At 42.8% G+C, this 14,702-nt stretch overlaps 1 protein-coding gene and 1 long non-coding RNA gene across 13 annotated transcripts; one reads left to right on the top strand and one right to left on the bottom strand.

Moving 5' to 3' along the window:
• On the top strand, positions 6,971-11,847 carry LOC110433878. Of its 12 annotated transcripts, none has more exons than XR_002451281.1 (5): positions 6,974-7,183; positions 7,255-7,515; positions 7,635-7,659; positions 7,790-7,929; positions 8,625-11,479. It is a non-coding gene; the product is annotated as an uncharacterized LOC110433878 (long non-coding RNA). The 12 variants fall into 12 exon arrangements; XR_002451277.1 differs by having other exon boundaries at positions 6,976-7,183; positions 7,635-7,673; XR_002451278.1 differs by having other exon boundaries at positions 6,971-7,183; positions 7,255-7,659.
• On the bottom strand, positions 12,075-13,548 carry LOC8070426 (putative E3 ubiquitin-protein ligase SINA-like 9). Its single transcript, XM_002455232.2, has 2 exons — positions 13,215-13,548; positions 12,075-13,131 (listed from the first exon to the last, which is right to left on the bottom strand). Exons 1-2 carry the CDS (start codon positions 13,479-13,481, stop codon positions 12,430-12,432), a joined length of 969 nt encoding a protein of 322 aa, XP_002455277.1. The 5' UTR covers positions 13,482-13,548; the 3' UTR covers positions 12,075-12,429.

The following is a 14,702-nucleotide window of genomic DNA, read 5'->3' as shown; positions in this document are numbered from 1 at the left end:
AAATAAAGTTGTAGAGTTTTACCTATTATTATCAACCCTTGGTAAAAAATATTGTGTCACATCTTTACAAGAATTTTCTCTTGTGATTGTGATTGTGAATGATTGATTGGTTATTTTTCTACTCTACTACGTCGGTATAACAATCACTCCCCACTCCTTTACTTACTTGCATATTTTGCTAGTTGTTTAGCTTGTTTAGCTTAGTCTTCTTGTTTAGGAGTGTAGATAGCCTTTAGTTGTGCTTTCTTGTTGTCACTTAGTGTTTAGCTTTCTTGCTAGACTTGTGTAGGTGGCTTGCATAGCTTAGTTGTGCTAGTTTCGCTATTTATTTTACTAACACACTTGCTTAGTGAAGTTTATAAAAAACTAAATAGACTATCCCCCCTCTAGCCATTTGTATCTTTCAACTGGGCGACAAAGACTTAGCAGAAGCCATGGATCGAGGCTAGGCAAGGGCCACAGGCCCACAGCTAGCCGCGGTGGTGGACGGTGTCGGATCTAGAGCACGACGCAGTGCGGTGGTGGCCGCAGTTGGGTGTGAGGCCTCTATGGCCGCCGCCTCCTCCTGCAGGTCCACCGAGGAGCTCCTACCACCATGTACACCTCTGCTTCACGGTTGGTGATCTCCGGGACCTCGTCACTCTGGGACCATGTCGTGTCGTTAGAGGAGGATGGAGGGAGAGGAAAGTGATGAAATAATAAATCACAAGTAGGGCCCACTATATTGGTAATGTATATTGGAAAACTGCTAAAGTAACCCCTTCAATAAAGCCCCAAAACAGTATTGGTGGCCACCAATATAGCTGTATTGGGGGAGATGGATTGGGCAGCTGCTAGAGATGCTCTTAGAGCATCTCCAACAACTACCTTTTACCATCCTCTATCCCCATAAACCTGTCATATTGAGGGAGATAAGTCAAATTTGATGCTCCAACAGCTCCTCTTTACTGTCCTCTTTTTATGGTGATCACCAATATCTTTTCCATCTTCCCTCAAATAAAGGGGGAGTTGCACCTACCCTAACAAGATGGGACCCACCCAATTGTCATCTTGCACACTATGCTCGTCCTCGGCGTGGCCTTGCTGCTCCTCGTCATGGTCGTGCTCGCTGGCATCAGCCGTGTGTCGTTGTTGGCCCGCACCAGCCGGGGCAGACGAGTGACATGTCCGGAGGTGGAGGTGTGCCATGGCCGAGGCTCGATGAAGAGGTGGCCATCGCGACTTTATGTCGCAAGGGGCGGCCACGACAAGGGACCATCGACGCTAATGTCGTCTTCTCCGTGTGTTGTTCCTCTATCTTCGACGCAGGAGCCCACCATCCTCGCCCCCCGAGAGTCGCCCGTAGCAGCTAGCATAGGACCGATGACACCAACATCGGAGCTGGACAGGGATGCGGATGAATCGAGAGGATAAAAGGAAAGGAAAGAAAGAGAGAAAAAAAATAAAGTATGCCTTCACATATGTGTCTCATGTATTAGAGGAGATTATTGATGATCTGTTGGAGGGATCTCCCCCAATAGTTTAAAAAGTAATATTGGTGATCACCAATACCATTCTATTGGGGATGAAATATTGGTGAGCTGTTGAAGATGCTCATAGGGGAGTTGTATATTCCCCTTTCTTCGAGGGGAGGAGAGAAATATTGGTGGCTACTAATAAAAGAAAGAGTTATTGAGGGACTGCTGGAGAAGAAAAAATAGTACATCTCTCTTAATATACAATTTTATAGGGATGAGGGATTATATTGGGGGACTGTTGGATATCCTCGTACTTCAATCTCATTTGCCGAGCAGAGGGCAATGACCGGTTAAATTTAATGATGATCAATCGTTTCAAGCGGGTAATAGATTACTTTCAACTAGCTGAGATGGCACTCCATGAAAAGAAATTTACCTTCTCGCAGTAAATAAATAAATAAAATACCTGGTGTAACGATCAGCACTCACCAACTATGACTAGGACAGACCATTTCTTTGCCTCCACTAATTGGCTTGAGCTGTTTCCCAAAGCAAATCTACAAGCTCTCTCTTCTCTCAGCTCTGACCATATCTGATTGTGCTCTATTTCTCCAAGGAGACACTTCTTTCGATTTCTACCACGGTTTCGCTTCGAATCATGGTGAACCCAATAACCTGATTTCCTCTCAACGGTTCAATCGGCATGGCAACAATAAGTCAACACTTAGGACGTTATCCTACAGGTTCATGTAAAATTGCTAAGAACCGCAAAAGCCCTAAAAGCTTGGAGAAGGAAACTTTTTAGTATTATCAAGCTACAGGAGACTATCATCCAATCTGCTAAACTTGGAAAAGGCACAAGAAATTAGAAACCTGACAGACGATGAGTTTGATTTCAGAAAATACCTTAAATTAAAATCTTTTAGTGTTCTAAATTATACGAACGATATTCAACATTCAACTATCAAAACTCCAGTCTAATTGCTTCAAGACCAAAAGTCACCACTTCTTACCAAGTACGTCGATGCGATCAATGATGCACAGCACACTTGATCTTCTCAATATGGATGTTGATGGTGAGTTCATCAGTCGATTCATCAACTAGATCAGGAGGCACCAGCAGAAAGAACCTTCCCAGTTGTTGAACCCCACCATGAAGTGAGCTGCTCGCCACATGAGGATCCATCTGAAAAACATACCTCCCCTTCCTAGCTTCAGGACGGTGGACGGCTGAGATCTTGGATGAATAGCACGACCCGGACTCCTCATGGGGCCTGATGCAGACCGTGGTGAGAGCATTGCCGATGTGGGCAAACGTGTTCACCACGAGGAACAGGGTCTGGTCCTCCCCGACCAGGAGCACGAACCGGCTGTACCGCGGGATGGGAATTCTTTGGGGCTTGTCATAACTGAAGTTTGTCGGGGACCATTTGTGCTCGGTGACAAAGTGATTGAGAAGCAATCCTGTTGATTCTTCAAATGAGCAACCATCTTCTGGACAGAAGCATGCAGCATATGCATGCGTTTCTTCTCATGCTTCTCTTTCTGGTAGTACGTGATGTATTTATTACATCCGAAAATTGAGTTTGAACATGGCACCTTGACAGCATCGATCATTTGTTCAAGTGCAAAGCAGCAGTTGTAGCCAATTACTCTGAGGCAGATGGGACATAAATTAGAGCAAAGCTTTCTGCGGCAGACAAGACATAAAACATTGCCCAACCGCACACTGCAGATGAAGAAAATCAGAAGGTTATACAAACAAAAATTGAAATATAAGAGGACAGAAGATTTGAAATGGGTACACAAAAGAGAGCAATGTATATGTAGTCCTTTTATTTCATCAAACATCTTTCAAACAGAAAATAATCTAGACATGATTTTATACAAACAGAAAATCGAAACATCATGAGGAAAACACTGCAAATCATCTCTTAAAAATATATCCATAACATGTCCCACAAGGCTAGTTTTTTCTATTCTTCGAAGAGGATATGTGTCCCATGAAAAAAAGGCACGCAGTGTCTTTTTTGAGGGAATATAGTGTACTTTCAACTATGACACATAATTGTTGGCCCCTACAATCCAAGCTCAGGTAAGCTGCTAAGCTTCCCTCACTCACACCAGCAACTAGAGGTAGAAGAAAACCCCGTGGAGCTCAGCACGCGCGCACACAAATTTTCAGCGTTGGCTGAAACTGAAACTCTGAATGTGGCAAACTGAACTGCCTTTTCCACACATTGAGGTAGTATATATACAACTACATGTACCTCTACCAGGTACATTGAAAGGTATGGTGAGTACACCAACTACCTACTCCTAATACTTCCACTCAAGTATTAGATCAGCCCACTACCATGGCTGATGTACTTCTACCAACTATAGTACTTAAGTGGCCTATTGTCTTACTTGCTACAGCACTAGAGATGGACAGCACATGCTGACCCAAAAGTCTTTGCTGCAGCAGGGAGGGAGAGACAGGGCAGCAGCAGATTACAGCTTACAATAACTAGTCTGGAACACCAGCTCATCAGTTGTGTACTCAAACTTATGAAAAATTGAGGTATCTTCTGCTCTGATTCCCTGGCAATGGGATCCTAGAAGGTTATATAGCATGAGAGGTGCAGCAATCAAGTAGCTAAATGCTAAAAAAAAAAGAAAAGAAAAAAAAAGTAATAAGGATCCTTATGCCATCAAATATCATTCCATTGATGTATATGCGTTATAAGTTATAACTTCTAGGTGCATATATGACACGATGACGCCTTAACCTTATTTCTAAGGTTAAAGAAAACACTTCCATTTAACTTGATTATGTAACCCTCTAAAGATTAGTTTGGTTTTGGAGGCAACCTACACTAGTGGAGTGTAGAATCGGCATGCTCCCTGGATTTTCTTCTTCCCCCTTCTCCGATAATAAAGAACCAAAACAAAAAGCTCAGAGGCATTCATGTTTGCTCACTGCCTATTCAAGAAAACCAATTATCTTTTTCCAGAACCAAGACCAACGTGTTAAGAACTTATACTGTCTCAAGCTGCGCCGTCATATATATCATCAAATGAGCTAAATAATATTGTCTCCCTCTTACGCCAGTCTCAGCAGTCAGCACTGATGTACTGATTGTTTACGAAATTCCAATTATTCTAGCTAGAATCCTGATTCATACAGATTGCATGCTGCCTGTTTTTTTATATATATAGATTATAATAACATAATATATTTCTGATTTGTCTGCATAGATTTTTTTGGTACTTTGTAATACCTGCTCTGTTTTCTGATTTTTTCCTAACTGCATTGGGTTCAAAAACTAAGATGTTCTTTTTTTTCTGATTGGCAAAATCTGGTGACATAATCAGTTGTGTATTTTCTGAAGGGATATATGTTATTGAGGAATCATTACCTGTGAAGATTAGCACACAACATGGAACAGAGCAAGCAATCAACAAATAAAATAGCTAAAGTCAACCATGAATAGTTCTGAAAAGGTGAAGAATCTTGTGTTAGTCCTGTTGAATCTGAAGAAATTTCTGAAATCCTAGCACTGAAGAGATTCTAATTGAGGAAGGAAATCCCTAAGAAGTGCAGGATGGCACATCTGAACAAAGCCAGAGAAGATGGATGAAACAAAGTCAAGATGACATATGTGGCGTTCAAAAGACAGACATATTACTCATCTGTGTGCTACTGTGCTGAGATCACTATCCAAAAATACCAAGATCCATAAAATGGAATACAAGTTTCCATGCAATTTTGCAGGATATAGCAGGGGGATCGAGGGTGGCCGGATCAGATGGAGTTGTACTCTTCCCACATTTCAGATATAGATTAATGAACAAGTTCTTAATAAAAAATCGTGGGAAAAAAGGGAGGAATTTGAATAGGATTGACACCTTTGTAATTTAATAATGGTAGGATATAAAAAAGAAATTAAATACTTTATTTATATCCATAACCCACTATTTTGATATGTATATATGTTGTGTTGCCTAAATGTGACGCAATAACTCTCAATGATTTAGGATACCCAAAAGTCAAAATCCCATATATTCAAAACTGAGGGAGTAGAGACTATGCAAACAAATATTTTAAATATTCTCATCTAAATTATATCTATAATTTGTGTTTATTTCTTAAAAGAACCAAGAGGATATAACTTATATCGTACGCTAAATAAGTGCAAATTTAGGTACAGACTGAATCATAACACGTGCCACACGTGCATGTCCATTAGTATCATCAAATGAGCTAAATAATAATATGTCTCACCTCTTACACCAGTCTCAGCATTGGCAAAGAAATTCACATATATTCTTAGGGAGGAGAACAAACAAAATGCATACTTTCCCCCACATATCAAATCAAGAAGTTTCACAACAAAGTGACAGTCCACTGAGGTACCATGCCATGTAAATTATAGGAACCCAGGAAGATGTATCCACTTCAATTATAACGTTAAAGGAAAACTTTCCATCTAACTTTGCTTATCAATTTTATTGCATTTTGGAACCAAGTAACATTAGTTGAGAATGGATGGCATAACCCTCCATGGTATTCTCCCTCCCTTTATAAATGGTAATGTTTAATGAACCAAAACTGCAGGCCAGAGCTAATCATCTCTGCTCAAAGTGATACAGATGACATCCAGAATAACACTTCCTAATCAAGACAACAAATATAAGTTGTACAATGTCAAATATCGATCATATCCAAATCATCAAGTGAGCAAAGTATAACATTCTCCCACTAATTTCCAGAGTAATTTAGGCCAGTCTCAACTCTCAACACTTGGGGAAAAAAAATTCTACGCACTCTCAGGAAGAAATGGGAAAATGTGGCCTACCTCCCGCAACCCACATCAAGCAACAAGTAAGTTTTGGGACAAATTAACAGATGGAACAGCAAGGATAGTAGAATCAGTAGTAGATGTAGATGTAGATGCGACAAATGGTGCGTGTGGTGATCACCTGGAAGATGGATGGATTGAGGGGCTCCGAGCAGATGGTGCAGTCGGGGGTCCAACTTGGCAATGATCTCGCTGCCCTGCTCCGGTCCCCGCGCCTCACGTCTTCCACCTTGCTTTCATCCTCCTACGGTAACCGCCATTTGCGCTGGCCGTTTCTGGTTCTGTTTCATGGAGCAAGCCGTCGATGTCTGCGCCTCGTCTCCCTGTCCTTCCGTGCTGGAAAGGCTCCTCCTTCGACGGGGCCGCGGCGGACGACGACGGTTTGACGTGCGATGACACAGGAGGAAGAGAAACCAAAACAAGAGCTTTGTTAATGGTCAGTGTGGCCCCTCCAAGAAGAGGTTATTCGCAGCGCGTTTGGACAATGGCCAAAATGTATTGTCTCACACAAGTTTTTTTTTCCCCTCATCTACTATACAACTTATATAATAAAAAGAAAGAAAGTAAGACTATTTTTTGGTGCGACAATCTATGTTCCGTCCGTCGGTCCGCTCTTTCCCCTGCGATACCGCAAGCGGTAACTTTGGGCTCCCGGCCCACCCCCGTGCTCCCTCACGCACGGTCTTCCCCTCCCCCTCTCCCACACGAACGACCTGCGGACTCCTCTCATCTCTCCCGACGGACGAACCCTAGGGCAGGGTGCCAAGCAAGGTGGCGTGCAGAGTGCTCTTCAGCCGTTGCAGCAGCGGCCATGGCGGCCCATCGCGTGGCGGCGTGGATTCACTAAGGCGCAACGAGTCTTCATCTTCGCCAACTCCACAGGTATCATTTTGATTTCACCCAACCTTCTCTCTTGTGCCTGATCCCTATCGGCCGCCATATGGCATCTTTAGGTTTAGGTTTAGGTTGAGGATGAGGGGGTGACGCTGCGATGCTGTGCATGCAAGGTGGTGGTGCGACGGGAGCATCATCGTCCTGCCGAATCTAATCCCTATCGAAGCCCATGGTGACTTGAGGGGTGAGGGCGCTGTGCTGAGACATTCTGATTGGAATTGCCACAAATCAGATAGTAGTTGGCTGACGACAAAAGCTATGGTAGTGGTGAGGCCAACAGCAGGGGGCAACAAGTACATCTGCTACATCTCGATGGCCAGGTCCAGTCACCTCCGACTTTGGTTCCCTCTTTTCTTCACTCAATCCAATCCATCATGTTGATCTGGTTGACTGTCCTCATTTGATCTGATTGATCCGTGATTTGGTTAACTGCATCTAGGCCCGTGCGGGAGGGAGTGCGACTGGTACGCACGAACAGGTCCCTGATTTTGATTGTGCCCAAATAATATGGCCTATCAGACCTGCCGATTCCAAAATTAGCTATCATCTGATTAATTATCTGATCTGTCAATCTGTGCATACTACTATCAACAGTCCACATGGAGACTGCAGAGCAAATTAGGAGAGGCCTCCAGGAGGCCAGCAAGGAGCAGGCCGCTGGTTGCATAATTCTTGCCTTTGTGTTCCTGATTCCTAATTCCTAAAGTCTAAAGAACAAGAGCGTAACTCTGAAGGTAATTGTCTTATCTACTTGACTAATTATATTAATTTATCAATATAAATAGTTTTTCCTTACTATAGTTGCTATATATTGGCGCAAAATTTGTGCTATGTACGGTGCTCGGTGATGCCTACTTGCACTTGCCTGCAATTTGGCATTGTACGTTATTTAATCAGGTTTCTAGAAAATGCCTTAATCAAGTTTCACTAGAACTGGATGGTGTTCGGGAGGTAGTAAACCTGACAGATATTCCACCTCAATGAAGAGCTGATGCTTTTCTTTGCAAAGCAAATTTAAAAACCTGTGTTATAAGGTTTTAGAAAACTTGATTTTGTGGTTTTCTGAGAAGATAGCTTTCCTTGAGATATGGTTTGAAGCTTACCCTAGAAAATCTCTGCTGAAATGGCATTATCTACTCTGCTTGTGAGTTTAGTTCATGTGTATTAACATCTGCTTCTGTTTTTATTATAATCTATTTATCTGAACAATGTTTGAGGTGAGGGCACTGTCACTCATCTTCTTCATTAGCTTTGCATGATTGATGGCTTGCAATGATCCTTTCATTTTTCTATCTATGTTTATTCAGACTATTTTATAGTCATATCAGTAGATAATGAATAAAAAAATTTAGGCATCCATAATTTATCTCTTTGACTCTGAGTATGGGTTTTATTTAATTAACATGTTACCCTTTTGTTTTTACTGTAGCATTAGCACGAGATTTTGTTGGCAGCAACAGTGAGAAATCAGGAACATCTAAGGCAGCATAGACATAAAAAAATGAAGGAATACCTTAGTTCACCACAGAGAAAAAGCGTTGGAGGAGTCGGGCAGCAACACGACGTCAACCATGTGTGATGCCATCCTCCGACAAGGCTCGTGCATGGTCATGTGATCTGGTATCATCAGCACCTTGGACAACCTCAGCCTCGGACAAGCCTCGTGCACGGTCGTGTGATCCGGTATTGTTGCTACTATCATGTTAAGCTCAAAATTCTTGCAAAGCAAAAACTTTGTCTGTAGTGTTGGGTGTTTGGGGTTGGGGATCTGCTGCCCAGGTTCCTTCAACAAAGAATGAGCAGGCACATTGGAAATGCTCTGAAGGCACTAGGGGGGGCCATGGTGGTAGACGGCGCACACAGCTGTCCATGCTCTAAAGGCGTAGCTGCAGGCTACGGACAGCTCCTACGCATGCGATGTGGGCGTAAGCGCATAGCGGCAGGCTGCGGTGGGACGACAACAACCTGCAACTGTGAGGCGATGGGTCCCATAGCCTCCCCGCTGTCATCCCCTATATGGCGGTGACTGGCGAGCGGACTTGGCCCCAGCACCCTCCACATTATGAGAAGTTGCTTACTGTCATGTTGGTGCAGGTATGATGTTCGACAAAATATCTCTAAAGTTGCAGTCTCACCTGATAAAAAATGTTTATTTTTTCTGTCACGTGATGACGCTCAATGTGTCTTAGTGGGTGTTGTTGTGAACTATTGCTGCTTGGTCAACATTTGCCTGCCACTGCTAATTCCCATATAACTGTTTCCATGTGTCTAATTTTGGTATGACTGTTTCCTGCAAAAAAAATGTTGCATCTTCAATTTTCCAAGGTACAGTGGTCTCTTGGTTGCCTGCAATGGTCTTAAACATTGTATGGTTCCATTATGTTAAGACTTAAAATAAAACTTGTATGCACTATTGATTTTTCTGTGTGATTGCTTCAACAAAAGCTAGCGTATTCAACTATAGTTCTGGTTATTCTTTTTACTGCATTTAGAACTAACAACTATACTTGTGGTCATTTAAGATTAAAGAGGTTCTGCTAATCAAGGCATCGACAGTGGCACAGATCATCATGGACGGAGCAATTTTGTACACTCTAACTTTACTGGTCATAGAATATGTCCTCTTTTTTACATTTAGATTTAGATATAATTTTCTCTAACCTTCTCTTCACTTCATTCTATAAAATAGATAGCACTGCACCAAGGTCGCTAGGTTCAGGGTCAGGTTTCAGTTAGTTCTAAATAGAGGCAAACAATTGCACGTCAAGGGGGACAAACTCATGTTATTTATCATGTTTTCCTGATTAAACTAAAATTATCGTGGCTACAAATTATGGATTTAGAATGAATTATAGTTTGTGTATTTTTCTTAGTCAACAATTAGAAGACTCACCACAAAAATATTGTGGCTGTCTTAACCTGCCAAAAGGCAGTGTACAGCTGCAATGCTTGCTCTTCTAGATGGCAAATCAAAAGATAAGTGGTTAAACCCCGCATCGGTTATTTTCAGATTTCCTAGCACTCTGGGATCCACAGAGAAGCACAACTCATAGAAGGTAACCACCAATCAAATCTTGTTGCCATATATGTACGTTCGCACGTCCATGAATATCTCAGCCTCCGGTGCATGATGAAGCCGACACTGCTCCTGCCCCAACGGGCCACGACCTCATGTTCCACCCCTGCGTCCACTTTCACATCGACGTCGTCACTGTCCATGCCGAGTTCACGGCCACTGGACACTAAGAAAGTTGACATCAAGGTTGGAATCACCTCGACGACGGTCTCCTCTCATCTCCCCACCTTAGCTTGATAATGATGACTTCTCTGTCCATGTGTTTTTTTCTTTTTTTATAAAGGAACATATGCCTCCGAGTATAACGTCTGCAGATTGGAACTCAAGGTGGAGAGTTCTGATTGGTTGAACTTATATTAGATCATGTTTGAGATTTGATAACAGAAAATATAATTTTAGAGTATTTTCAATATGATGGTAACAAATTATGAGTTTGTTTACTTGTGTATGCTTTAATATATATAACGTATCTAGCACCAATCTATAGTAATCATGATCCATGGTTGTAGTTGTTATGTAATAGCACTTCAGATCCTTTGTGTTCACTTCATTTGATTCTCTTTTTGTTTATGGATGTTGAGAGCTTCATAGTTTAGATATAAAATTAAAAATTTACATGTCGGCAAATAACTATATGGATGTAATGTTATCTCGTCATGTAGGCAAAAGACAAGGCATGTTTGTTTTGGGGGTGCTTCAGTGCTCCACTGCTACTAGAATGAGGAGATAACATATTGCTTGGTTTACAAATATGTATTCTTTATTTAGTTTGTGCTATGATTAAGTTGTGGTTAGGTCATGAACGCTTCTGAACTTTCTACCACATGCAAAGGAATGATGGAAAGCACACACTTTCTTGAGAAAGTGTCAAGGATCTTTGGAAAGAATGATGAGATCATCTTGTAAGTTTGCGATGATACTGTGATACTCATATACCAGTTAATGTTATGGTTCGTTGGCCACTTGACACAGCTTTTAACTTGTGGAACCTGAACAAGCCGATGAGCCCAAAGAAGAACGTGAATCCTATGCAGCAATGGCGCCCACAGCGGGAGGGTTGGCTCAAGTGCAACAAACAAGGACAAGAGTGTACGGGGTGGTTCTCTGAAACGACCTAGGTCTCTTTGTTGGAGCACGGCTGAGAGGTGGTACCCCCATGGCTTTGATGCATTGACCTGAAAGCTTTTGACTTGTGGGCATAGTGCTGCTCTAGCGTGAGACAAGAGGGTGCTGCAACTTATCCTGGAGACCGATAGCCAAGAGTTTGTGAAGTTATGGAAGGAGGGCGCCAACCAACAATCATGGATTGCGCTAATCATCAAGGAAACCTAGAGAGATTAGCTCATGTTTTGTAGATTTTTCTATGATGATACAAGTCGCTTTTGTAACTGAGTTGCTCATGTGTTAGCTAAGCAAGTCTTGTAACTGAGTTGCTCATGTGTTAGCTAAGCAAGTTTCAAGGCACGCAGTATTGCCCATATGACAGGCATTAATATCTACATATATACTTGAACCCATGTATAGCATTACACATATGACGATTAATTTTACAAACTTTGTTTTTTATTAAATGTCATTTTAATGTTCATATTTATTTTTTATAGTATTGTCATCTTATCGTGCGATCTATGTATTTTTAGTACAAAATATTAACTATCCCGTAGCAACGCACGGACACGCTACCTAGTCAAATTAGAAATGTGCCAAACGTTGTTGTTAGGATTTGTGACACTTTTTTGTTCATGCCCAGTTTAGCAAGTAATGTTGTACAAGGTAAGAAATATTACTACATTTTTGGGTGTGTTTCTAAGCAATGAAATTGGAACTTTATGTTCTTGCCCTTCAACCGGATCAATCTTGTGAAAACAAAGATCATAATAAAGGCACAATATCAGAAAGAGCTATCCTATTCCTAACTGACTATCGCGGAAGAAATCACAACTGATCCCATCAAGAATAATAACTGAACTTGCAGAGTTGTATTTATGCAGCATGATGAGAACGAGTTACACAAAAGATCAGTTGCTCTCGCCCAACTAAACACAGATTATGCTAGTGCATGACTGTCCATGATCATCAAAATGCTTAAGAGTGAAGGCTGTCAACTCCATTTGCAGCTTGCAGGAGAGAGCTTGATTCAACAGCGCATGACCTACCGTCAGACTTTGTCGATGCGGACACTGAGGTGCATCTGACTGGACGGGCCGCGGAGCATCTTGGGCGGCACCGGCAGGAACGTGTCCACCTCGTCTGCCGCCACCGCGCCGGCAGCGGACGCGCTCGGCACCTCCATGTCCACCAGCACGCTCTCCATCTTCCCCGACGCGGGGGCCTTGCACCCCGTAGCCCACATCTTGCACGTGAACTGCGGCCCGGCCGCCGCCGCGCCGGGCGCCCTCACGCACGCCGCCGTCACCGGGACGACGCGCGCGGCGCGGTCGCCGCCTACGGCGAGGACGAACACGCGCTCGCCGCCGTCCTCCTCCGCGACGAGCAGGCGGCGCGGCTCGGTGTCGGGCACGCGGATACGGAGCACCTCGCCGTACTGGAGCTTGTCTACGGGCCAGCAGTGCGGCGCCGCGGCGAGGTGGGAGAGGAGCATCGGCGGCGAGCCCAGGAACGCGCAGCCGGGCTCCCCGCAGGCGCAGGGCGCGTGCGCGCACGCGCTCCCGTGGTCGCTCGCCAGGTAGTAGGCGAGGGAGGCCCGACAGCCGTATGCCTCGTGCGGGCAGGGCACCAGGACCTTGGAGATGACGGCGTCCATGGCGGGGCAAAAGGCGTTGGCGCCGGCGCACCAATGGCACTGGTTGGTGGAGAGCTGGCCGTGGCAGCTGCCGCAAACCATGTGACCGACGCCGCACTAGGAAAAAAAAGAAGTCTTTTTTAGGAAGAATGCGTGAACAGCTCCAAGGATTTGCTGGGTAGAAGAGTGAGCGAGCAGACCTGGAAGATCGGGGGCTTCAAGGGGAGCGTGCAGAGCGGGCAGTGGAGCATGTCCCTGTCGATCCTCACCACGACCTCCGTCCTCGCAGCGGCGGCGGCATCCCCTCCCAAGACCAACAGTCCGCTTCCGCAGCTTGCTGCTGCCTCCTCCTTCCCCGTCGTCGTCTCTAGCTTCACCTGATCTCTTGGTGATGACTCCACCCTCGCCTTCTTGGCGCTGCTCCGGTCGCCGGTCTTCATCGGCGTCTGCGACGGCTCCCCACTCATGATCCCACCCACGACCTCTTCTCTCACTCTTAGAGCCGCAAGAACGATGCACCGTCAACTGAACAAAGGAAAGGGTACCATTCCAGGAGACCTCCTGTGAGGCCTTGTTTAGTTCCCAAAAATTTTGCAAAATTTTTCAGATTCCCCGTCGCATCGAATCTTTAGATGTATGCATGAAGTATTAAATATAGATAAAAATAAAAACTAATTGCACAGTTTGGTCGAAATTAACGAGACAAATCTTTTGAGCCTAGTTAGTCCATGATTGGACAATATTTATCAAATACAAACAAAATTGCTACGGTGCTCATTTTGCCAAAAATTTTGGAACTAAACAAGGACAAGGAGACGAAGGGACGTTCTAGGGACGCGTAGCTGGGTCACGTACCTTTTTGCATTGATGGTGAGTTGGTGACCCTATCAAATACTTCCTTGTTCCCAATTTTTAGAGTTATTTTAAGGCCTTATTTAATTTCCAAAAATTTTTACAAAATTTTTTATATTCTCCATCACATCGAATCTTTCAGCACATACATGAAGCACTAAATATAAATAAAATAAATAACTAATTACACAGTTTATCTATAATTTGCAAGATAAATCTTTTGAGCCTAGTTAGTCCATGATTAAATATATATCAAATATACAAACAAAAGTGCTACTATTCATGTTTTGCAAAATTTTTTGGAAGTAAACAAGGCCGAAGTCAAAAACTTTAAACTTTGACCAAATTTCTAGAAATATATGCTAAGAATGATAGTATCAAATTAGTATCATTAGATTCATCATAAAATATATTTTTATAGGATGCGCATTTCATATCATAGATGTTGTTACTCTTTTCTATAAACTTAGTTAAATTTTTTTTAAAAAATAACTGACACGGATTCTAGGAATTGATTATTTCATGGACGGAGGTACTATTTTCCTTCATACCTATAAAAAAATCATTTTGTACTAAATTTAGATCAAATATTAGGAATATAAATCATGAATAACTTTTAAGTCGTTGAGTTTAAAAATATGAAAACCATATAAATAGATTTGTCTTGAAAAATACTTTTATAAAAATATACATATAACAGTTTTTGATAAATATTTTTATAACATGATAAGAGTCAAAGTTAGGCTTTGGAGATCGTGTCGTTGTCCTAAACGACTTCCTTTATGGATATAAAGAGAGTATACATAAATCATTAAATATAGACAGAAAAACTAATT

Source organism: Sorghum bicolor, chromosome 3, assembly GCF_000003195.3.
Source record: "Sorghum bicolor cultivar BTx623 chromosome 3, Sorghum_bicolor_NCBIv3, whole genome shotgun sequence".
NCBI classification, from domain to species: domain Eukaryota; kingdom Viridiplantae; phylum Streptophyta; class Magnoliopsida; order Poales; family Poaceae; genus Sorghum; species Sorghum bicolor.
The sequence above is the reverse complement of the archived record's forward strand: the minus strand, read 5'-3'. Positions and strand labels throughout refer to the sequence as shown.

Excerpts from the sequence above, each read along its gene's own strand:
- LOC8070426 (XM_002455232.2), bottom strand. The coding sequence starts at position 13,481 with ATGAGTGGGGAGCCGTCGCAGACGCCGATGAAGACCGGCGACCGGAGC. Across the intron at positions 13,132-13,214 it reads TGAAGCCCCCGATCTTCCAG|TGCGGCGTCGGTCACATGGT; the intron begins GTCTGCTCGCTC and ends TTTTTTTCCTAG.